The sequence below is a fragment of the Gymnoscopelus microlampas genome (assembly GCF_963454915.1).
Source record: "Gymnoscopelus microlampas genome assembly, chromosome: 5".
Classification (NCBI taxonomy): domain Eukaryota; kingdom Metazoa; phylum Chordata; class Actinopteri; order Myctophiformes; family Myctophidae; genus Gymnoscopelus; species Gymnoscopelus microlampas.
In genome coordinates this window covers 17,238,949-17,264,518 of record NC_139942.1, presented here as the reverse complement: position 1 = coordinate 17,264,518, position 25,570 = coordinate 17,238,949, and the positions used below count along the sequence as shown (strand labels likewise).

Here is a 25,570-nt window from a genome sequence, read left to right as displayed (position 1 = left end):
ATATAATACAAGTAGATTTTTGTCTTAATGGTTCATAATATAGTAAATATTAATATTTAATAATATAAGGTAATATCATTTAATGCTATTCTGGAAAGTACAGTAAACAACATGTATTTAATTAACAAAGGGATATAATGTTTATTGGTAAGCTCAGGAAAAGAAAGTAACAGCTATTTGAAGAAATTCTGTACATTAACCTCGCCTGATTTAATACTTTGTCGTAGACGGAATCAGGGGTCATGCTTACTGGGCCTGGCACAATAAATGGACCGTGGCTTTGTGGTTTGCCAGGGGAGAACTCCAGGGTGTTATGCACTGTGTCTATTGTGATGTTGTTGGTTTATGTGCATCTATTTATGTGTATGTTTTAGGGGAAACAATGGCCAATAGTCAGGCTTAGTTCTGGTTCTGGGATGCAGCTGGTTGGAGGCACAATTCACAATAGAATATATCATGTTAACTTCTGTAAAGAGTAAAGACATGCACACTCTCTTTGATTGATTGAATACTTTATTAGAAGTTTGCAGAAAAAGAAGCACATGAAAGTACAGTTCAATACAAGGTCAGCTAATAGGAATTAAAAAACCCAAGAAAGCCATTGGCTTGTTTCCATTGGGGTCCTTTGTACTCAATTCATGGTATGACATTAAATGACAGAGATATACAATACTATGCAGAACATCATATATGCATTTTTTTTAAGAAAAAGAAAATATGTTCTCTCTCTCTCTCTCGCTCGCTCGCTCGCTCGCTCGCGCGCGCGTGCGCACGCACGCACGCACGCACGCACACACGCACGCACACACACACACACACACACCAGGGCCGGATCTACCATATGGGCACTTTGGGCACGTGCCCCGGGGCCCTGGGCATCAGGGGGCACCCCAAAAAAAAAAAAAAAAAAAAAATCGTTTTTTTTTTTTTTTTTTTTTTAACGAAAATTGTTCCCATTTTGTTGTTATCTAATACGAATAACACAGTGTAAAATTAGCTAGATTAGAGGGAAAAAAAAAAAAAACACAACATTTTTTCGCACACACACACACACACACACACACGCGGGCGCCCGCGCGCTTCGCGCGCGGCCGCATGACGGGGGGGGGCACTGGCAGTTGGTGGTGCCCAGGGGCACTGTGAGATGTTAATCCAGCCCTGACACACACACACACACACACACACACACACACACACACACACACACACACACACACACACCCGAAATTGGATTGGTGGGGATGCCAGTGACGCAATACACACGCGACAGTGCCACATGGAGAGGTAAACAGCTGTTCTCGGTCGTCATGATGCTCAATGGCGTGGACGTTGTGGTATGAATAACACATCTTTATCACATTTGTATGACGATCTTCAATATACACGTCTATTTCACAATGACTGTTTGTTTATTTATTCACTCAAAAAACGTTGACACAACAAACAACACGTTGATAGGCCAATAGTTGCAGCTGAGGTTAAAGGAAACGTTACCCTGCAGAGGCTAGTGCAGACTGGGATCAATTTGCTTTGCGTGTTGCACATCCGGTCTTGAGCGGATACGGAAACGGGCTGTGTGCGGCGCCCGTCATGCTTGCAAATTACCAAATATAGTAGGCGGGTTCTAGACCGGATCTGAACACTGAGCAGTAAATAGAAACCTAAGCTACTTTACAAATGTAGCTAGCTGAGCTAGTTACTCAGTCTGTATTAAAAGTAACTGAACTACACTAAGGTCTCTTTCAAAACAAGTTGCTAGCTACACTACAAATTACTTACTAAACTACTTGGCTGAGGACATGTTATTACAAATGAGTGAGCACATACAACAGTGTAAAAGCTATACATATATATGAATAGATGGAGATGGACAATTCTCTCTTTTATGTGATGACAAACTCTGTTGTGCAATTTTGTGTTGACGTGCTATTTAAGCTCTTACCTACAATGTGAAGACAATTAAATCAATAGCTTAAATAATTGAGCTATTATAGCCTACTTGAATTCTGGTAGTAGTAAAACTAATAACACGCTACTGGGAAATGTAGTTAATCTAAATAATGTACGTAGTTAAGTTGGCCAACACTGATTCTCACAGTCCTAACAGTTTCGTTCTTTTTAAACAGAGGTAATAATTGTGGTGCGGCAGCTGAATTGAAGCAGAACTACTTACAATGGAATCCAGCAGGCGCAGAAGAAAGGCCCGGGGCTGGGCCCTCAAGACACACATGCGTTTACCTCTGCAGTCAAAGTCTGTTCAGAAGGAACTTAATGTAGCAGGTTGCCTAAATAAACCACACATCTCTTCGCTGGCACATGACGCTGCATCCTTGACATTAAACAATGGCCAAGATGTACATGATGATGCATCAACCACTCAGCCACCAAAGAAAAGCAAAGACTATGTAAACAAAAAGAGGAAAAAGAAGTTGAAGTCATCTCTGAAGGGTGTTTCCCACCCCTCTCCCAAGAGACGCATTGGTGCTAACGTCAGATTTTGGTTGTGGAGGAACTGGAAGAAAGTGAGATGCCGTCTCTCGCCGTCCAACGCCAGGGGTCGAAGAGAAGTCCAAAGTTTCTTGAACAGACACAACACCCGCTCCGGTTCTACCACCAAGACAAGGTCCCGGAAACGTAAAGTGGAAGTTGAAAGTCACTGGCCACAGGATCAAAGGGAGTTGTCAGAAAGAACTCTAGCCCTCGCTGAAGACCGACCGGTCAAAGAGAGCTCTCTCCAGGACCCGACGGCGAGTATACGCGAGGTCAGGGCAGAATCCTTAACCAGCACAGATATTAGTCGTAGCGCTGCTGGTCAAAGCGGACTAAACAAGATGGGGCAATCTGATGGAAAACACAGCTCCGTCCAGTTCTGTGAACATACGAGCCCACCTGCCCTGTCATCATGCATTAATTCCCAAACTCTGCAGGTCCGCAGTGTGGACCGTGACATTATTAGACGCGTTAAAAAGGCACAAAAGGAACTGCTGTCGTCATCCGAAAGGCACGGAGAAGCAAGCCGCGGTAAACCTGTGCCGTGTAAACGTGTTGGTCCATTAGAACAGCGTACTGTCACTACACTTCAGGAGCCCAGCGCAGACACACATACCGGTGGGACGAACGTCGCCTGTAAAAAGTCTCATCGTAAGATGGGGCCGTCTCCAACCCAGCGTCACACTGACATCAGCAATGAAGTGCTGAAAAGGGATATACATGGTATATACCAGCCATTTATGGATTGATGGATGTATATAGATAGATATTATTTTTCACATGTTTCCACTGTTTCTCAACCAGGACCATGGACCACTGGTCTGTGGGAAATGTTTAAAAATGTAAAAAATATATTATATAGTACCTTTTGTTAAATCTAAACCAAAAAAAAGAAAGCTTGAAATGAAATAATGACTGTTGTTAAGGGCTTGATATACTTGCGCTGGGTGTTGCGCACCGAGAATAGCTCACAACTTGAGTTTGTAGATCAGCTATTTTTCTTGTGCAGCACCGGTATGCAACTAAGTATAATATATTTTCTCTGTCGGGTGGAAACTTCATACGTCCAAAACCCTTACTTCTCAGGATTCAAATTCAGAAATAGCAAAAATAGCTGATCGACAAGCTCAAAACGCGTCGCTTCGCGCCGCATTTAGAGCTTGTAGATCTGCTATTTTGGCTACTTTTGTGACGCTGAAGTATTATCAAGTAGGGCATTAATTTACAAAATATGGAGACGAGAGGTTTCTGCCCGATAGCAACTATATGCTGCATATTGCTGTGGAGGGGAATGGTTGGGTGGTCCTTGAGGATTGTTGGCAATATGCTCAAAAAGGTTAAGAATCAATGGCCTATGCTGCTGTCCGTTGTTTTGAAACTGTACTGTTTGCATTCTCTTTGTAGAATTCCTTGACGGCTTCTATAGAATGTATGGGAGTTTCTTTGCGCTACAGAGGAAAGACACACTGAGCCACTTGAGGAGCAAGTTTAGGATGGACTTCAATGAAAGGTAACATTTTGGGCCACGTCACATCGTCGTCGGGCAGAAACCACCTATCTCCATATTCTAACTTTTTGTTTTTTTCTTAAATTAATGCCGTACTTGATTATACTGTACTACAGCGTCACACAAAAACAAAAGCATTATAAGTAACAGATCCACAAGCTCCAAGCACGCTGAGGTATAGCAGTATATCTCTGCATTGTCTGGCAGAAACCTTGTATCATCATTCTCCATACTTAATCTTTTTATTAACCCCCCCATACATTTATTACCTATTTTATACTTTGTCACATGACAGTATCACGGAAATGTTACAATAATGCCCGATCTACACGCTAATGCGACACAATGGGAGCTTGTAGATCTGCTATTTTAGCTGTTTCTGAACAATTGTGAAAAAGAATAAAACATAGTTTAAAGCAGTGGGTTCTCAAATATTCTCCTGTCAAGGACTGCATCATGGGATCTTGTAGATTGCCTATTTTTGATTAAGTATAACCCATTTAGACCTGAGGCCGATTCTAAAAACGCCTTCTAAATTTTCTGAAAAACTTCAAATAATTTATTCAAAAATCACAACAAATGTATGTTGCTATGTATGTACTGTACATGGCAACAAAGGAATTTAAAGACATTTAAACTATTCTTTTGCACTGTACAGTGGTCTCCCTCCTCATTAGTTGTGTTGCACTGCGTTTGCCTCCTTGGGAACGCTAGGACTTTGCACTTTAACTTAAATTAACATTTTTGTGTGGCACTAGAATAATTCTTTCTCATCCCCATAGGAAGAGCTGGGTCTTGTTGGTGGCAGCAACGTATCAAGCTGCAGTTGTGAGGAGACCAGTTCCTTCCTTCCAAGTGGTCTACAAGAAACACATGCTGACACTAGAAGATCTGTCTTCACTGGAGAATGACAACTGGCTCAATGACCAGGTGGGTGTTCTAGTATACCCAACAATGTGTTTTATATAATTTTTATGATTGATTAGTCACCTTTACAACGAGGTACAGCTTGTAAGGATCGGGCATTAGTGGAATGAGCAACACAGCTAAACGTGTGGGTAGCGCCTCCAAAACATTTGCCAAAATCACCCAATATGCTTCTGTTGGTAATCGCTCTTGTTTTGAGCGACCTGCCAGTGTGACTGGCACCTGTTCTGCCGCCATGGAAAGATGCCACGTTTGGGCCCTCAGGGTTCATTAAGGGCGTTCCAAAATGGACCCTTACAGCACTGTAACTCTTGAGAGTGGTCCATTTGGTTCCAATTGTACACTCTCAGAGTTATGGGGTCCTCGATCTTAAAACATTTGAGAGACAGTGATGTAGATACTGCTGAATGTTGGGGTCTGTCTTGCCAGTCACAACCCCAGAGTAAAGTAGAAGCTGATGTTGGATTGTTTGGGATTTGTAACTCATTGCGGTTCTTATTCTCTAAGGTCATAAACATGTATGGAGAACTGATTATGGAGTCTTCCCATCACAAGGTAATTTTCTCAGCGATTATTCTATCGATTTGTTTTTCGATTAATCCTAACGCAGGAATTGTTAGCAAAAACGTAATTGACCCAGGTAGCTTTATTACACCTCTAGACATCTGTGGCCCTATCTTGCATTTTTTATATGAAAATAGCCGATCTACATCGACACTTGTAGATCGTCTATTTGAATGTTTTTCAAAATAGTAAAAAAGGCCGAAGAGGCATAAGAGGTAAGGCGTGCAAGATAGGGCCCATGTGCTTCATAGTTTGGACTGAAATGGAACAACAGTTAAAAACACTATTGCCCTTTAATTTCTTGCTTCAATCAAACTAATAGAATTAAAATGTCTCCACTTTTTAGGTCCATTTTTTCAACAGCTTCTTCCACGAACAGCTCATCAACAAAGGCTATGAGGGAGTTAGGAGGTGGACAAAACAGGTCTGTTTACCACAATGATAAACTGTGCAAACACTGCTTACAATATTAAATTACTGAATGCTAGTTCTGACGGCAAATGTTCAGTGAGGTTCTGTGATGAGGATAGACTGATCTAAGAGCATCGTAATGTTAAATATTGTGAGTCAATGATTTGTTGAATATATGGGAAATCATTTTCTTGTTGAGTAAGGGCAGGTACACACTGTAGGACCTTTACAGTGGTCGGGCGGTCATCTGATCGTTAAGCATTTCACACTACAGGAGTCTATTTCTTGAAATCGGCTGTCATATGTCATTGTGGTTTTCACACTATACGATTGATCGCCGACAAGGGATCACACACTGTAGGATAGTTCACTAGGATGCTATCCAGACCCGATACATACATTTGTTTTTATTATAATTCCTTTTAACCGACGTCTCACGAAAACGTGCCAGACTCCCGTGATATATGCGCTAGACCGAGACAGGACGCTATTGATTGACATTAAATAATTCTCTATTTCTCTGTATGTCTCTATCTCTCTCAATGAAACAAACAAGTCAACCAGCTTAAAAGTGCGCAGAAACAGTGTTGCCATGTCCGCTTATTATAAGCAACTTTGGGGTTGTTTTGCTGTAGAGTTGCTTGTAAATAGCACCCCTAGCCAGGGTGGCTGTAATGTGCTCTCATTGGCTGTAGCCACGGATAAAGGATTGCATATCAAACCATAGCCCCTTTCGGGACCCTGTTTACCTTTTTTGTATTTAGGAAGGCGGTATCCAGGGTCCTTGACAGTCAATCCACTCTCCCATGTACCCGCTGGTACCACTGTCTGGTCCCGGACAAATATAACGTTGCTTAAGTGTTGCAGAGATTTTTCAAAGATACCCCCATTTACCCCCAAATGCAGTAGGCTCCCGCGGAAACATGCGTTAATCGGCGATTTAAAAAAAAATGATTAAAATCTTTTAATGGCAACGCCGATCATCGCCGATGAACACATGTTTCCGCTGCAAAAACACGTCGCTTCGCGCCGTGTTTCGAGGTTGTAGATCTGCTACTTTTGATAGTCTCATGTGATGCTGTAGTATGATCAAGTAGGGCATTCATTTACGAAAGAACTAAAAATGGTAAATATGGAGACAAGAGGTTTGTCTGCCCGACAACAACACATTACTGGAGTGTAGCTACAGTAGGGTGTTCACACTGCAGTCAAGGGGAACATCGACGGACGTGGTTTAACATTTGACACCGGTGTTTCCCTCTTGCCTTGCAGGTAGATCTGTTTTCCAAACAGCTGCTGCTGGTCCCCGTCCACCTGGACGACGTCCACTGGTGTCTGGTGGCCGTCGACACCGTGGAGAAGAGGCTCCACCTCTACGATTCCCAAAGCGTCGTGTTCGAGGTGGTAGCACCACTGCAGGTAATGATGACAGTGCATGGATTTTTGCTCTTATGGCATGGAGGTTCTCAACATTTTCCCCCCAAAATGATCATATTTGAACTGGGGACCCCCCCCCCTCCCAAATAATCGTATATGAACTGGGGACCCCCCAAAATAATCATATTTGAACTGGGGACCCCCCCAAATAATCGTATATGAACTGGGGACCCCCCTAAATAATCGTATTTGAACTGGGGACCGCCCAAAATAATAATATTACACATGATTCGCGGATCCCCCCCGAAATCATGTGGGGATCCCCCTGGGGGTCCCGACCCACAGGTTGGAGTGAGTAGACAGAAATGGTGCCATCATATAATGAGCATTAGTGAGGATCAATTATGTAAGAAATATGTAGATAATGTGTTTGTTTGTTTGTTTGTTTGTTTCTTTGATTGATCTCTCTTACAATAGAACTTGCACCAAAACGAATTTTAGCCACTTGTTCTTTACTTCTATAAACCTGTGATGTGACGATAGAGCTGATTCTGAGTCCTTTAAAGACCAAAAATGACCAATCACCATGTGAATATGGTCGATACAGGACTGCTGCACAATGAATCACATTTTCGGATCACGTTTTTGGCTTCCCACAATTAAATTAACATCATTGTCCAAGTATTGATGTTTTAAATGTGTTGCATTGTGAGCTGGTAGATCGACTATTTTCGGCACGCAAAAATGTCGTACGACAAAGTATCACTTAAAATGTATGTCAACTGGAGAGGTTCAGCAGTTGTATGCACTGGAGTGAATACAAGTGAACACGAGTGAATTAAGTCTGCAAAGATGTGTTTATTAGCAGGAATATGTCAAAGTGAAAGCAGTGCTCTGTTGTTTTGATTTATTGTTGGTTAGTAGGTTTTGGTATTTATTATGGAGGACCAGTTTTATTTAGATACAAACCTACATTAGCAGGAATGTACTGTAGCACAACTTGAATGTGAAAGCAGTGATGTTTATGTGACAAACTTGTTTTCTTTTTGGCCATTTAAAATAGGTCAGTAATACTGCTGGCATTTATGCTTTAATTTGTATCCGGCCACTTATCTGTGTCTGTACTTGTATTTTTACCCAAGTCTAAACACAGTCAGGTACGAGGGATCGTTACGTGCAAATCTGATCGGACACTTTGTTTTCTTTAGGACCTCATGAATTACCTGAGAATAGAGGCAAAGGAGCGACGGCAAACTACGTTTCAAAATGACTGGATTGTGTCGGTCAAGGAGGTATATTGATTCACATTGTCTTGCATAATGGGTAGGGGCTGTGACAATGAAATCAATCTAATCGATTTAATCTGTAATCTTTAATCTAATAAAATAATTGATTAACAATCGAGCCCTACTTTGGGGATGTTATTCTAGGTGAAAAGCTTCAAATCATATGAAAGGAAATTGTGAAAATAGCAGATCTCTTGTAGATCAGCTATTGTCATTATTTCTGCATGACACCGGCCGCTCTGCGACCAAGTATAACATAATGTTTAAGCGGTTAATTGATTTCTTGATATTAAAAACAAACAAAAACAAAAAAAAATGCAATAATCGCTATTATCCAATAGTTGCAGCCCCTAATTATAAATGTGCATGCTCCACCTTTGCTTCTCAGCACAGGAGCTTGTCTTTGGCAATATCCAGCTTTAGAGCACCACCTGGTGGTGCTCTGCTGAACGTGCCCGTTGCTGTGGAGGGCAATTGTGATGGTTTGATGATTTGTTTTCTCTGTCCTCTTGCAGGGAGTTCCACAACAGAGCAATGAAAATGACTGCGGTGTGTTTGTCTTGGAGGTATGGGCATGTATCTCTGATGTGATATGAACAGATTAGAGGGGGAACTGTCACCAATGTCTATAGCTGAATTCCAATACCCCAAATCTCGACCACTCGCTCACTCCCACTCGGTCACTCCAGCTTGAGCCGGAAATGGGTTGGTCCCAATAGGCTCTATGCACAGCAGCCATATTGAAAAGAAGTTGGGCCCCTTCCTTACTTCCTTCATAGGTGTTACCAATGATACTAATGAAGGCTCTGTTCCACGCTGGTCAAACAGAGTCAGGGTGCTGATAATGTGCATGTTGGCTCACTGGAAACACTCTGCAACACCAGTGGGTCTCAAAGTGTGGTCCAGGGACCCTCATGGTTCCTTGAGGAGGTTTCAAATGGCCCCTTACGGGTGTGTAACTCTGAGAGTGCACAAATGGAACCAAATGGACCCTTACGGGTCCATTTGGTTCCATTTGTGCACTCTCAGAGTTATGATGGTCCTTGAAATTAAAACGTTTGAGAACCACTGTGCTACACTAAATGGGACAGAGCATTCATTAGTATCATTGGTAACACCTGTGAAGGAAGAGGCCCAATTTCTTTCCAACATGGCTGCTGTGCATAGAGCCTATTGGTCATTAGCTTTTTGGAGGAGCCGAGTGGAGGAGCCGAGTGGGCTCTCCGAGCGCGCTTGGCGCGGCTCTGACCAAGTGTACATGAAGTGTAGGCTCGACAGAGTTTCACGTCTCCTCGCGGAAGACGTCTGCATCACACGTACAGGTTTTTCCCCTTCTCCCGTGACGTATACATGGTCCTCCTCCACATGTGGCCACACACACACACACACACACACACACACACACACACGCACACACACACACACACACACACACACACACACACACACCCCGAAAACACGGACGTGATGTGAGCTTGTAGATCGATTATTTTTTTGCTCCTTTTGCGCGACACACATGACAAAAGAGGGCATTCATTTATGAAGAAGGGGTCCTCAACGTTTTCAGCCCAAGGACCCCCTCTCTGAGAGAGTGATGAAGCAGGGACCCCCACTATATATTGCATAAACTTGTGTTGCAGATTAAAGCTTTTCATAGATGTTGGTTTCATGTTCATATGTATTTTCAGACATTTAACCACTTAAACCCTCAATACTAAATACAACTTTCACTCTGTACTTAGTCTGCTCTTTTCCCCCCTCTCTTTGCCTGAAAATAGCAGATGTACAAGCTCACAACGCCTCGCAGCGCGAGGCGTTGTGAGCTTGTAGATCGGCTATTTTTAGGCTAAAGTTCCCCTCAGAATAGAGATGCTAGGGTTCAGGTGGTTAATGTAAAAACAAATATTCTATCACACGAAGATTTGGCGGCCCCCCCTGTAGTAACTGAAGACCCCCTAGGGGTCCCGGACCCCCTGTTGAAGACCTCTGCACTAGACCGGCAGCGACGATATTATACAATCAAGAAGCATCCGTTGTAATTGATGCATTCATTTCATATATTAATAGTCTCTGTCTGTGTCTGGTTTCTCTCTCTGTCTTTTCTCTCAGTACTGTAGGTGCCTTGCCTCGGGAAAGCCCTTCGATTTCACCCAGAAGCACATACCATGGGTGCGGCAGAGAATTTACAAAGAGCTGTGTGACTGTAAGATCCAGGAAAGATCAAGGCCGGCTATGACCCTGTGAACACCCGCCTCAGTCTTCTGCGTTCCCCCATCAAAATATGAACGTACAGTATGATGTTGCTGTCGGGCAGAAACGTCTTAACTTTTTGTGTTTTTTTTGTCGTAAATCGACGCCCTACTTGATCATGCTACAGCGTCACACAAAAGCATCAAAAGTAGTAGACAAACTTGTCGATCTGCTACTTTTGGTATATTTGAATTTGAATCCTGAGAAGTAACAGTTTTGGACATCCCTCCCATCCCTCCCGACATACGATGACTAAGATGCTGCTTATGATTAGAGGGAAAACTGTAACCACGGTCTTGATTTCTGTTTGAGGTTTCCGTTTACTGCGCTGTAACATCATATCGTTGCTGTCGGGTGGAAACCTTGTATGTCCAAAACTGTTCGTTTTTAATTATTATTTGAAAAAAAATCACTTTAAAATTGTGAAAATAGCCAATGATGCGACACGTTGTGCGCTTGTCAGTTATTGTCTCCGCCAGGCCGATGGCGGAGAGTATGTTTTACCCTCCGTCCGTCTGTCCGTGTGTGTGTGTGTCCGTCCGTCTGTGAACACCTAATCTCCGCCCATAGGCTAAGCCATAGGCTAAGCTCTGCAGGACGTGTTGTGATTGGCTAGCGAGACACATGATGAAATTAACTTCGAACTTCGCAGACGCGCTGTGATTGGCTAGCGAGACGCATGATGAAATTAAAAAATCACACCCAGTGTGAAGTGAGCGGTGCTATTTAAAAACAACAGTGGTCATCAGTGATGGAAGCTCACTTAAAAAAAAAGTATATTTTTTAAGTGAGTGGTGATATTTATGAGTTATTCATTTCATCATGTTTACATCATGCTTATGGTGCTTAATATATACTGCACTATCTGTCATACAAACTCCATTTCCCCCTCAGCAAATGTCCTGACGGCTGAACCCCACGACTGACACAGACCTGGGTAAACAATCAGACCTGGCGGAGACCTGTGCTCCGAGGAGCACTTTTTCTAGTTTTTAATATTTGCCAGACCCAGGGGGTCGGCCAACAGGAGGCTTTGTCGGTCTGTCCCTCTTTTCCTCTGCACACACGTCATGCAAAAACCTGACATGGCCTTAGATGATTTCCTTTTCTACTCGAGAGGAGTAACCAAAAAGCCCCAAAATATACTTTAAGAAAAGAGTTTATAGAAGTACTGTATCTCATTGTGGTCTGGAATTTGTTTGCATCAAATGATTCAGCCACTGAGCGACTGAATAATTATGTTATGGTTGGCACCTTAATAAAGAACTAAGTTGTTACTGTTAAATAAGTATAACATGTCTTGTTCATAATTGTAAACCACTCAGTTTGCATTCTTTCATACATTTATTGCATGTCTTTGTCATACAGATCAAGTTATTTTCTATGAGAGAAAAAAAATATATACATATATATATGTATGTGAATACAGTTTTCCAGCTGTCGTTATTTACATTAACAGGCCAGTTTTGTGCCCAATAGAATACATGTGAATGAAAATAGTTATTATGAAACATTCAATCTATTAGAAAACTGTGTTCCTTATAAAAAACACAGCAATTTAAGGCACCGTAACTTTACAATTGCATGCTTTTCAGTATGAAAACCGGATACATTCATTATCTATATTCACATTTTGGAAGTCACATCAAATTGTGCAACATGTTATGCATTAGCAGGTACATCTGTTCACAACAGACAACATTTGTAACTTCTATTTCCTTTCTGACCTTGTCAGTACACATCAGTAGTTACTATAACATGTATGTCCTACTTTTATTGCATACAATTCCTTATTACATTTACCTCTAGCTCTGTTGGTTTGATTTTGAAATAGACTCCCCCCCCCCCCCCCCCTTTTTTTTTACCATGAACAATAGCAATCAACAATGTGTGAATTGGGGAACAAATAAAACAACTTAGTGGTTGTGGCGCAGTCTCAACCAAGCCAAGTGTGTTTCCGTTTACAACTTAGCGGTTGTGGCGCAGTCTCAACCAAGCCAAGTGTGTTGCAGTATTGGGGTGAGCATTCACTGAGATTTGTTCGCCATTTACACCTTGATGGTCACTTCGAAGGACAAGCCTAATCAGTGGGTTCTCAAAGTGAGGTATGGGGACCCCCAGTGTTCCTTGAGGGTGTTCCAGGAGGCCCCCAGCAGAATGAGTTAATATAGCGTTGTGAGCTTGTAGATCTGCTATTTTCAAAACATATTGGGGGGGGGGGGGGGGGATGAAGGATTTTATTTGAAACATTTTAACAACACAAATCTTGTATAGGGGGTCCCTGGCACAAAATATTTTCAGATGGGGGTCCGCGGCCAAATTCAGATTCATTTGAGGGTCCTTGACATGACACAAGTTTTGCGAACCACTGGCCTAATTCATGGCTTAATAATAATAATAATAATAATGAATTGCATTTTTATGGCGCTTTTCTAAGTACTCAAACTTACTCAAAGCGCTCTTACAATGGTTCATTCATTCATTCAGGGAGGGGACATTGGGAGGTGGAGCGGCGAACATTCGACGCCAGCGTCCCCACTTTTCCCACATTCACACACCAATGGTGGCAAGCTAGCGCCGACCGAATCATTGGAGGCAGTGTAGGGTTCAGTGTCTTGACCAAGGACACTTCGACATGTGGACAGGAGGAGGAGCCGGGATTCGAACCGCCGACCCACGGATCATTGGCCGACCTGCTCTACCTCCTGAGCCACAGCCGCTTCATCATCAGCCACAGCCGCTTCATATGAACCCACAGCCGCTTCATCATCATAGTCATAGTATTCCCAATCCCACTCGACGTCGGGGCCGTCGTCGTGTATGAGGAGATAGGAGAAGAGCTGGAAGATGTTCTGCCACACGGTCAGAAGCAAGTACAAGTAGAAGTCACTGATGTCGATCTGGCACATCTGGCCCGAGTGGTTTGGGTCACAGACGCACGTAAAGCTGTTGACCTGGTTGAAGCAGTAGCCTCCATGCTCACAGGGACTGGAAGCACACATGTCCACGTGCCTTTCACACCTGGCAATGAAGGAATCAATAACAGAATAGGACAGGTAATTAGGGCTGCAACTGTCCATTATCTATGACTTTTTCGATTAATCGAATAATGTGAGTGAGTTTTTTTTACATGAAAAAAATTATGTATATCACGTTCATGCACGTCTATGCACGTTGCATAGACGTTCTAGTCTAGTGTGGCTTGCATTGCCCTCTAGTGTTGGTTCTACAGAATTGCCTGGGGGCTCCTTTTTTTCAATTTCCCTGGAATCCCAATTTCCCTGTAACATATATATCAATGAATCAATTAACCACTTAAACATTATTTTATACTTTGTTGCACGGTGTTGTGCAAAAATTGTGAAAATAGCCAAACCCGTATCTGCTATTTTCACTATTTTTTTGTGCAGTTTTTGAAATGTATTGAAAGGTTCTGCCTACAATGATTTGCCCCAAATAGGGGACAATTATGAATCGATTTTGTTCAGTGGTCAGATGGGTGGGCCACGAACGCTTTCGAAACGTTTCAAGTGGGCCCTGATCATGAAAAGGTTGTGAACCGCCTCTTCTATAATATACTGTATATATATCCTACCATCGTCCTAGGAACCCTGGCAGACATTCACAGTATTTCAGTCTTCCATCAGAGCAGTTCCCTCCATTGAAACAGCTGTAGTTCCATATCTTCCCGCGGCACACAGATACAGGCAGTGTAGGAAACCTATAGGAGACACAGAACAGAAGATGTGTCAGTCTGGCACTGCCCCAATCTGATTTATGTAGGATTCAAATTGTTTCAGTAAATTCTTTAGCGCTACTTACGGAATCGACTCGATGTACCATGGGATTTCCCGGATTTTCTCGCTGTGGAAGAAAGGTTGAAGAAACACACTTGTGGAGTACACCACAAGTGTGTTTGTTATTGACAGTGGTGCAAGTAAAAGTATTAATACCACAATGCACAAACACTCTACGTTACTCTGTATGTAAACGTCCGGTAATCCAAATTACACTTGAGTAAAAGTACAAAAGCTCAAAGTACTCATTATGAATGGCCTATATAACCTTTTTTTTAAAAACATATATCTATAAGCTCACAACACGTCACATCACATCACATCACAATTCACGTGTTGAGAGCTTGTAGATCAGCTATTTTTGAATAGCCGAAACATAATATATGGCTTAATTGATTAATGCATGTTTTGTGATTGCACTTTTCTAATAATTGTAGTGGAATAAAAAGTACAATATTTAAAGTGTCGACAAACAGAAATACTCAAGTAAAGTACAAGCACCTCTACATTTTACTTAAAACACAGCACTTGAGTAAATGCACTGTAAATGTTACTTTCTTTCCACCACTTATTGACATATTTTTTAGAAAGAAAGTTGAGCTTACTCGCAATACAAGCCCGTGGTGTTGTGAGGACAGAGGCAGGAATAGTCGCGGAGGCCTCTGAGGCACGTCGCTCCGCGGCTGCAGTTGTTCCCCTCGCACGTGTTGACCTCCACCTCGCACCGGGCGCCGCTGTACCCCGTCTCGCACGTGCACTCGTATCCTCCTCCCCCGCCGGGCAGGACGGCGCACGTGCCGCGGACGCACGGGCCGGTGGCGCAGGTGTCGGCCGGGTCCTGGCACAGCGGGCCCGCCCACCCGGGAGGACACGCGCACCGGGACAGGTCGAACAGCTCCTCGCACACGCCCTGGTTCTGGCAGGGGTTGGGCTCGCACACCCGACCCCCGTAGCAGCCGTACTGAGGGGTGGTCGTCGTAGTCGTTCTAGGGCTGTCACGATTACAAATTTAAGTTGAAGATGAATTGTCACTCAAATAATTGCGATTAACGATTCAATTGTGTGTTTGGTATTGAACATTGGAAGGTATGAATATGAAACCGTATGAATGTTTGTCATTTAGGCTTTGTAATAAAAAATTCCATAGGGCACATTTGACAAATAACTTAAATATACAAAGAAATTATTAACATATTTAATAGTGTTATACATGTAAAAGAAAAGCAGAAATGATCTACAAGCTTACAACATTTTTTTCATGTTGAAAAATGTTCAACATGGACAACGATTATGACGATTATGCAAAGATAATCAAGATTATCTCAAATAATTGCGATTATACGATTAATTGTGAAACCTACGTCGTTCTGACAAACTGCTCCTCCTGGGGTCTCGGCAGGTTGAGCTCGGCGTCCCCGTAGAAAGGCAGGTGAAGTCCCCCGATCGCCACGGGGCCCAGACACCCGGCCAGGCTGGCACCGCCGCCACCGCCGCCGTCCGGCCCCAGTCCCCCAACGTGGATGTCCACTCCCTCTCGGAGGAAATCCAGGTTCCCGGCACTCGTGGCCGACACGCGGGTCTCCCCTTTGCCTCCGTCTGGGGGTTGTCAGGATCATAACATTTTAGTTGAGGATTCATTGTCGTACAGATGATTGTGATTAACGATTTACGTGTTTTTGGCATTGAACATTGGAACATATAACTAAAAATGACATTTCTGGTTGCCTTTTAGGCAAAAACATTGCACTGGGCAGATATGACATAACACCCAACTTTTTGGGGGTGTTTTTGTTACATTCATTCGGTTAATTCGGTACAAATTTACTCGAAGTGTAGATGTCGGAGGTTTCTTCTTTTTCTTCATCCCAAAAGTGGGGGGATATCCATATCCCTCCCCCATTGGAACTGAGTATGTCCAAACATACGTTGTGACAATACCTCCATCTACAGCCAGAATCCATCTGGAGCTCCGGAGGCTCTCGTTTTCCATGCTGAGCTCGACGGCGTGCCACTCTCCGTCGCTGAGCGGACCCCGGGATTGCACCGTCAACGCGGGGGAGCCCTCCTCACCACCGGCCTGGAGTTCCATCAGCAGGCGCGAGTCCCGGAGGGAGACGGTGACGTAGCTGCCGGAGCCCGGCGTCTCCGCGTGCAGGAGCATGGCGTCAGACTGCCGGGTGCGGAGGCTGAGGGAGACGCCGCTGAGGCTGCGCGTGATCTTCCCGTTGCCTCGGTAGGAGAGGAGGCCGCGGTCACCTCTGAGGGTCACGTTAGACAAACCTGTGAGTTTGAAACGGCGGAAGCGAGGAAGTCAGTTAACCACTTAAAGCAGGGGTCTTCAACAGGGGGTCAGGGACCCCTAGGGGGTCCTAAGAGCTACTACGGGGCTACTTTCATGGGGCCCCCTGCCTGTGATGTGGCCCAGGCGGCCGCCGAACCTTGCCTACAGCAAAGCACGGCCCTGTACAGGGGGTCCACCAAATCTTTGTGTGATAGGATTTTTCCCTTTTACATTAATCACTAGAACCCTAGCATCCCTATTCTGAGGAGAACTTTAGCCAAAAATAGCAGATCTACAAGCTCACAACGCCGAGCTTGTAGATCTGCTATTTTTGACAAAGAGGTATAGGTGTAGAGGGGGAAAAGAGCAGACCAAGTAAAAAAAAAAAGTTTAATCTGAAACACAATTTTATATAACACAGAGGGGGTTCCCTGCTTCATCTCTCTCAGCTAGGGGGTCCTTGGCCTGAAAAACGTTGAATACCCCTGACTTAAAGGGATAGTTCACCCAAGAAATGTACTTTTTTTCCTATCGATTAGTCACCCCATGGAGACTTGAATTCATGAATGTTTTTTGTTTTTTGTCGCATTCCTAAGCCAATAATTTGATGACCGGTGGACCGGTAGGTAGCGGTTCCGGTAGGAGACACAAAGGAGACTCTTTGTGTCTCCTACCGGAACCGATGCCGGTCATCAATTTGGTTCCATTTGTACACTCTCAGAGTTATGGGGGTCCTAGAAATTAAAAGGTTTGAGAACCACTGTGCTACACTAAATGGAACAGAGCCTTCATTAGTATCATTGGTAACACCTGTGAAGGAAGTAAGGAAGAGGCCCAATTTCCGTCCAATATGGTTCCTATGCATAGAGCCTATTAAACGGTTTGAGAACCACTGAATTGAATCCTGTCATGCCTGTCATGCCTCATTATTATGAACCTCCAGAGGCGGGAGATTTAATCTGACTGGGGATTAACAGGACATGGACGAATCTGCTGAAGGGTCCCTACAATGGCTCTGTGTCCCTACTGTAATCAAGCACACTGTAATTTTCCATCGTCTTAATGAATGAATGCACTTCAGGGACTCTCAGTGCAGACGGTCCTCTGAGTGAAGAATAGAAATGGCCTGGGTACAAGTATAGATAGACATAGTATGCTATTTTAAAATGGATTATTATTTTTTTTGTTTGACTGTGCATGCTTGCTAGAGAAGTGCTTTTGTTTTATCCCTGAGAGAAATAGTTTAGAAAAAAAGTCTTATTTTTTCATCCTTCAGAATATAAAAGGAAATGGCCAACGGCTTAACCCTGAGGATATTGCAAGTGGGCAAAACACTATGATTTGAATGATAATATAACAAACATAAAGAACCTATGCATAAAAAAAAATGTAATGGTATTTTTTCTTTAAAACCTTGAAAAATTTGTTTTCATTGTGATACTGATGAATAGGAACTTACATTAGTTCCACTTCCATTGATCCAAGCCCGGAACACAATCCTGAAAATGCTTGAAAGCTCTGAAAATGCATGTTCATTCTACCCATCTGACCACTAAGTGGTCAGATCTTGGGTGGGCCGCAAACACTTTCAAGATTTTTCAAACGGGCCCCTGATCCAGAAAAGGTTGGGAAATGTTTATTTATGATTGTAAACAGCCCTAGCCTTGACGACCTTGCAGGATTATGCAAAGGCTAAAATGTAACTTAGATAGCATGATATATAGAGACAGATGCCAGGTCATTGTTGACCTGGCATCCTATAGTGTGTATAGTTTCAATGTAGGCTGATGATAGGTTCTTGGTTTACGTATGTATTAATTATTATTAGATTATTGGTTAACTTATGTATTACTTTATTATTAGATTACTATTTTTAAGCATTTGATGTATTATGTGCATTATTATGATGTATTATGATGTATTATCTTGTGTCCTTGCTTACTGTAAGTCGCTCTCGATTAAGAACCCTTGAACCCTAGCATCTCTATTCTGAGGAGAACTTTAGCCAAAAATAGCAGATCTACAAGCTCACAACGGCGTTGTGAGCTTGTAGATCTGCTATTTTTTGGCAAAGAGGTATAGGTGTAGGGGGGGGGGGAGCAGACCAAGTAAAACATTTTAAAAAAATCTAAAACACAATTTTATACAATATAGTGGGGGTCCCTGCTTTATCTCTCTCTCAGCTAGGGGGTCCATGGCCTGAAAAACATTGAAGACCCCTGGCCTAAACTGTAAACTGTAAACAAGAAAGCACAAATCTCTGCAACAACCCTTCTTTGACCCCCCAACACACTCACACTCAAAGCCCTGGGAGAGCAGCTGGCAGACGGCAGAGGAGGGACACGGAGATAACTCGCACCACTTCACCTCCTCACAGCGCTGCCCCGCGGTGTTGGGGGGGCAGCTACAGCTGAAGTCATCCCACATGGAGTAACACACGCCCCCGTTCAGACAGGGATTGATCTAAGGGAAAAGACGAAAAAAAAGAATTGGAGAGTTTTTCATTATTATGAAAATGTATTAATGCTGCACTATTATGTAACTTTCCTGCTCTTAACTCGTAAGTGCTGACATTATTACTACTGACACAGGATCTAAATGTCTCAAAAGTAGGCTATAAGTTATATTGTATTAACATACTCTACCATAGAGATTGGACAAAATAACATTTTATTCACTAAAGGTTACATACTGCTTTAACATTCTTGAAAACTTTTTGAAAACTTTTTGAAAACTTTTTGAAAACTTTGAAAACTTTTTTTCAAACCCTATGACCTGGCTAGACGTGGGTGAAACCTTCACACACCGGGGGGGCATGGTGAATAAACAATACGAAATACTCGCCAGCAAATATTTCACGTCAAAAGTATTCATATACTGTGTAGCACTAGCTGATGCCTCATTCATACAGGCTGATGATGCCTTTATTCGCAATGTGGAAGCTCAGAAAAATCCACCTGGTTCCGAATAAAAATTATGTTGCTTTATCGCCACGTAATATTTGTGTTCTGTGTGGATGTGTGTGTGTATATGTTTATATATTTATTTTTTCCTGGGTGAATTAATCCCACATAAAACTAGCCTGGCATGGCCAGACTAATATCACTGTGTAGATAATAGTCTGGAATCTCTGTGTGGAACCTGCTTTTCCGAGGGGCAAATTAAAAAAATGCCTCTGGTGATAAACCCGCCCCATATTTGCACACTGGGCCCTGATTGGTCCATCACTACTTCGGCGGGAGAGAAATCCAATCTCTATTGAGAGGGGCCAGACCTAATAAAACACCCAGTCTGTAAGGACGTTAATAGAGTACAAATGAAAACCATTCCCTTGCAGAGCGATGGGATTGTACTTTTAGGAAACAAAACTCGTAATCAGTCACTCACGGCGCATGCGTTGTCGCTGCTGCATCCTTGTGCGACGTTCACTCGCCGCTCCAGACGGTAGGCGGCCACTGAGGTGGCTATGGGGTAGAACTGCAGTCGTTTGCCGTTGATCCTCAGGTCTTGGACGCAGCCCTTGAAGTAGCCGCCGAACGCGGCAGAGGCCCTGGGGTCCGGCAGGCCCCCGACGTAAACCAGGTCCCCGGGGTGGGCCTGGACATGCCTGACGGGGAAGGAGCCCTGGCTCTGGGCCGACTGGAACAGGGAGGCGGTCTCACCTTGGACCTTGACCGTCAGCAGGTGGAAATGGCCGTTGCTGATCACGCTTAGGCCTCGAAGGCTTTCAAAGGTGTTGACCTGAACCCAGTGGTGGAAAAAAGTACTCAAATATTTTACACAAGTAAAAGTATCAATACCGCAATGTATAAGTGCTCTGTTACAAGTCAAAAGTCCGGAATTCAAAATTGACTTGAGTAAAAGTACAAAAGTGTTGGTATCAAAATGTAGTTAAAGTACCAAAAGTAAAAGTACTAAAATGTTTGAAAATAGCAGCTCTACAAGCTCAGAACGCGTCGCGATGCGTCATGTTGTGAGCTTGTGGAGTATAAAATAGGGCTAAAGTGGTTAATGTATGTTCTTGAATAAATAATTAATTATTATAAATAAAATAATAAATAATATTTAATAATTAATTTATACCAGCAAAGTAACAATTAACTAAAGTTTTCAAATAATTGTAGTGGAGTAAAAGAACAATATTTGCGTCTGAGTTGTAGTGGAGTAGAAGTAAAAGTATAGACAATTGGAAATACTCCAGTAAAGTAAAAGTACCTCAAAATTGTACTTAAGTACAGTACTTGAGTACATGTACTTAGTTAATTTACTCCACTGACCTGAACTTTGACCCTGCCCTGCTCTAGCCACAAGCGGAGGTACTGGCTGGTGCTGTTGGCCAGGACGAGAAGCACGCCACTGGACTGTCTGGTGCGGATGAACATGGACACGGTTACGGCGCTTCCAGGATGGTCGTCCAATGAGAAGACCCCATAGCTTCCCATGTTTTCATTTCCAAACCTGGCAGTGATGTACTCTGCAATGGGCACAGAGAGACACAAGCCACATTTAAACAAAGGCATGCATATTGTGCTGCCATTGATACGGTGTGTGACTCTGGTTCACTGAACATCCTGCGTATGTGCAAGGTTTTTGTTCAACAAATGCATGACTTTTTAAAGGAACCCTAGCGTTTCTATTCTGGGGCAAACATTCGGCAAAGAAATAGACACGCTGAGAGCTTGTAGATTAACGATTTTCGACAAAGATATTTATTGTAGAGCAAAAACAGGTGGGGGCCTAGTATAGAGCCCTAGCTGGGGGACTCAAGTATATGGTTTAAGAGGTTATTGATTCACTTGAAAACAAGGCAGGCGCACCGACAGCGAGGCTTTGAGGCTCATGAGGTGTGCCCAAGCTAGCTGCTAAGCGAGCACGCCACTATAGGCGAGTAGCCGATGGTCTAATGCGCCGTCGCCAACGAGCGAGCAGAGTTGGCAAGCTGTGGTGGGCGGAACAGGTTATCAGGTGAACCAGGCCCGGACGGCTGGGGTAGCGGTCCGGGCACCTAATGCAGCCTGACAGCGTGTCGTGGGTTCGAATCCCGATTCCGACGACCCTTGCTGCGTGTCACTCCCCATCTCTCTCCCCATTTCCTGTCAGTCTACTGTATACTATCAAATAAAAGCCCAAAACATTTATTAATTTAAAAAATAATAATAATACATTAAAAACAGTCACGTGAACCAAAACAAGTGTCCCCTCCGTGTCTACACGAGCTCTCCCTCCCAGCCAATCACAGTGATTGGGGCGGCTTTTTATGGACAACTGGCATGGGAATCGCTTACACGTGTCATTACTGAATCCCACGTTTCTTTAAACCTTTCTTGGAACCTCAGCCGTTCTATTTTCATTGTCGCTAAGCTCCTTTTAAAGTCTACCGGCTATGTTTATCTGTCTATAGAGTGTTACCTCCTCAGGTAGACTCACAAGTCAGTGTAAACGCAGTCTCAACTAGAGTCTGGTGACAATTTCTCAGCCTCCAATGCTAAAACTGGATGGAAACAAATAGGAGAGTTCAAATTAAGCTGTATTGCAGAACAATGTTTGCTAGCAGCCATTCTCGCTGCTGTTCTAGCAACTACCTTGCAATTTCATGTCCCAGACATATCTGTAGGAGTTCATGATCATCTGGAAACGCAACACTACCCCTCAGTTTGACTACAACTTCATACAACTTTATTAATTTCGCTATGGGCAGTGGTTCTCAAGCATGTTAATTGGCTTAATTTGTATTCTCTGCAGCTGTGGTTCTCAATATCGGGGGGGGGGGGGGGGTTGAACAAGATGTGTTCAACCCCCCCCCCCTCACACACACACACACACACACACACACACACGCACACGCACACACACACACACACACACACACACACACACACACACACACACACACACACACACACACACACACACAGACAGACGCAAACCCACTTTCCATACTGCTGATATTGATTGTGTGTTCTTACCCTCTGTACAGTTGGGGCCCTCATATGGTCTTTGGCACTCGCACACATAGCTCCTCCATCCCTGGCTCACGCAACGTCCCCGGTTCTGACACGGGCTGTCGTCGCACTTGTCCTTGTCACTGCATCCCACGGTGACGTTCACCTGGGCGTGTGACCCCTCTGACCCGGGCAGCACCACCACCAGCTGTGAATCGACCAGCACGTCCCGGAGGCAGCCCAGGAAAGCGCCTTGTCCATCCACCGCTGTGCCCGAACCCTGAGCCAGCCCGGCTGCTCCTATGAGGAGGCTTTGGCGGAGGGGGGAACCTGGCACGGCGGCAGAGGCAGGGTCAGGGCCAGGGCCTGGGCGGAGTTGTCGGGTCTCGGTGATGCCGTGCCTGTCGCAGCCGCCATCGGTGCAGAGCAGCCTGATCCGGCTGACGGCGCCGCCCAACAACGCTTCCACCGTGTGCCACTTGTTATTAGACACGACCTCTGGGAGCTCCTGCACCAACGCCCTGCTTGACCCTTGACCCGTCAGGCTGGTGAGGCGGAGACGGCCGTCTTTGAGTTCGACGGCGAGGAGGTGCGGGTCGTCGGCGCCCGTTCTGCGCTGCAGCAGGGCGCCGACGGGCCGCCCCGTCCTGAAGCTGAACGTAACGTTGAGAGGGGCCTGCGGGTCTGCGAGGGGGGTCTCTACGCGCACGGAGCCTCGGGTCTCAAAGGAGAAGGCCGTGGGCGTCTGGCATTTTGGGCCAGTGAAGCCGGCAAGGCAAACGCACGTGTGAGTGTGCTGATCGTTGATGAGCAGGGGAGAGCACATTCCGCCGTTCTTGCACGAGGCACCATCGCAGCCTGTGAGCGCGACCGTGCAGGTCCGCCCGCCGTACAGACGGCCATCTTGGCTCCGCTCCGAGCAAAGGCACCTGAAACCTCCATTTTGGCTCTCACATATGCCACCGTTTTGGCACGGCTGCTGTTCACATCCTTTGATTTCCTGATCAGAGAGAGTGCCTGTAAACATCAATATTTGATTAATGTCATTTAAAACAGAAATAAAACTGCTTATTTTAACCACTAACCTATTTTGGCCATGTCATTACTCTTTACTTAAAGTTTTTGTCCCACGATTTTGTAACCCCATTTTTTACACCCAGTGCCAATTGTCTATGTAATCCTGGGCACTACACTCCCTCTGCCAACCTAGGGAGGCCAGGGCCGAGCTCATTCCTTGGCCATGTCATTACTAAGCAAAATCCAATTGTCAAACATTGCGGAAATAGCAGCTCTACAAGCTTAAAGCTATTTTCGCCACGCAGTACTGTTGTACAATTTTACTGTTGTAAAATACCATGGCCTATGTGGTTAAAAGTTATAAATAAAATGATGCATACTTTAATCAACTGGTTGTCAGTGTAGTTTAGACAACAACACTGTACGTGGGAATGTAATTCTAGAGGTTTATCGTTTTAGCTTTCAGAATGAAGCTGAGCTTGATTAACCACTTGTAAATGGTAGCCGACTGAAATGTCAGGTTGGTGCAAATGTTATTATCATAAGCTTTTTTATTTTGTTTTATTTTAAAAGATGATAACTGCAACAATAGAAGTTACTTGTCCACTACTATGATTTACACCCAGCAGTAGCTTAATCTGTCTTTTATAATGTCCTCCTATAGCGGTAACCTGTGCAGAAAGCTATCTCCAAAGCATGCATCAGTGATCAACAACATACCAGTTCTTAACAATTATTGTTTACAAGTTGGGTTCTGCTGCATCAGGACAATCCAATTTGTGACTAGGAGGTCGATATTCACACAAGAGTAGGCCTATACTAATTACATTTACCAAAGTACCTGGCAATGTGATTTGACCTGGGTCTGTAGCCAACTAGAATTACAAGAGGGCAAGATTACCTGCAAAAAGCAACCATGAAATCCCAATGTACAGGCTTAATTTCATCATTGTCCTCGACAAGTCCTCCCAATGAATAGATCTATGATTATGGCTCCATTTTTGCTCACGCTGTGGTAGAGAAGAGAGCTGCGTAAAAACATGTCAAATCCATGTTCAGTTCTGTTCCGCCATGCATGTATTCACTGTCTGTCTAATGCTCCACAGTTAAATGCTCAGTGTTAATTTAACTCTGAGAGGTGTGGGATCAGACAGAGGGACCTGTAACTACAAAGAGAGTAGGCCTATGCAGTGTCCATGTGTACACTCTTTGGAGTTCAGTTAACACTCAGGATATTACTGTGTGAGATCGGTGCGAGGAAGATAGAGAGGATTAAGCTAATGCACTTACAGTGTGTTACTTATTGAGTGGTGTCAAAGGTGTTCAGACGGCTAATTTGAGCCATCTTTCCCGGATAGAGTCCTCAATGTAGTTACATAACGGACAGTAGTAGTCATGGTGTCTCACCTGAAGGAGGGAATTACACATTTTGACATTCATATTTAGCATAATATCAACAGGATTGAGACCAGGCAAAACACCAAGTTTCTGATCTATGTTGTTGTAGCCTTTTGCAAAAAGCCCAAAAGAACTTTCATGAAATTCACACGGTTTGACAATTTGTTGCCATGGATACCGACACTCTGCTCATACAACAGGCTCAAAAATCAAAATACGCTCTGTTGCATATTTGGCCAGAACATGTTGCTGGATTAGAGCCCAATAGTAGTGGACAATAATCTATTCTTGAGGCCTACCTTTGCCCTTACAGTAAAACCTCA

At 43.9% G+C, this 25,570-nt stretch overlaps 2 protein-coding genes across 2 annotated transcripts; one reads left to right on the top strand and one right to left on the bottom strand.

The window, feature by feature from the left end:
• The first annotated feature begins 1,297 nt into the window (after positions 1–1,297).
• Positions 1,298–12,050, top strand: LOC311046232 (uncharacterized protein). Its single transcript, XM_084058434.1, has 10 exons — positions 1,298–1,334; positions 2,127–3,213; positions 3,895–4,000; positions 4,780–4,927; positions 5,432–5,479; positions 5,835–5,912; positions 7,172–7,318; positions 8,485–8,568; positions 9,078–9,128; positions 10,672–12,050. Exons 2-10 carry the CDS (start codon positions 2,175–2,177, stop codon positions 10,804–10,806), a joined length of 1,836 nt encoding a protein of 611 aa, XP_083914560.1. The 5' UTR covers positions 1,298–1,334; positions 2,127–2,174; the 3' UTR covers positions 10,807–12,050.
• A 276-nt stretch (positions 12,051–12,326) lies between these two features.
• On the bottom strand, positions 12,327–23,859 carry LOC311044966 (protein crumbs homolog 1-like; the record flags this gene model as incomplete). The annotated part of the gene is made up of 10 exons (XM_084056775.1): positions 12,327–12,350; positions 13,515–13,833; positions 14,408–14,533; positions 15,215–15,601; positions 15,971–16,205; positions 16,548–16,889; positions 19,188–19,353; positions 20,278–20,631; positions 21,168–21,364; positions 22,857–23,859. 10 exons carry the CDS (start codon positions 23,857–23,859, stop codon positions 12,327–12,329), a joined length of 3,153 nt encoding a protein of 1,050 aa, XP_083912901.1.
• Positions 23,860–25,570: the final 1,711 nt, after the last annotated feature.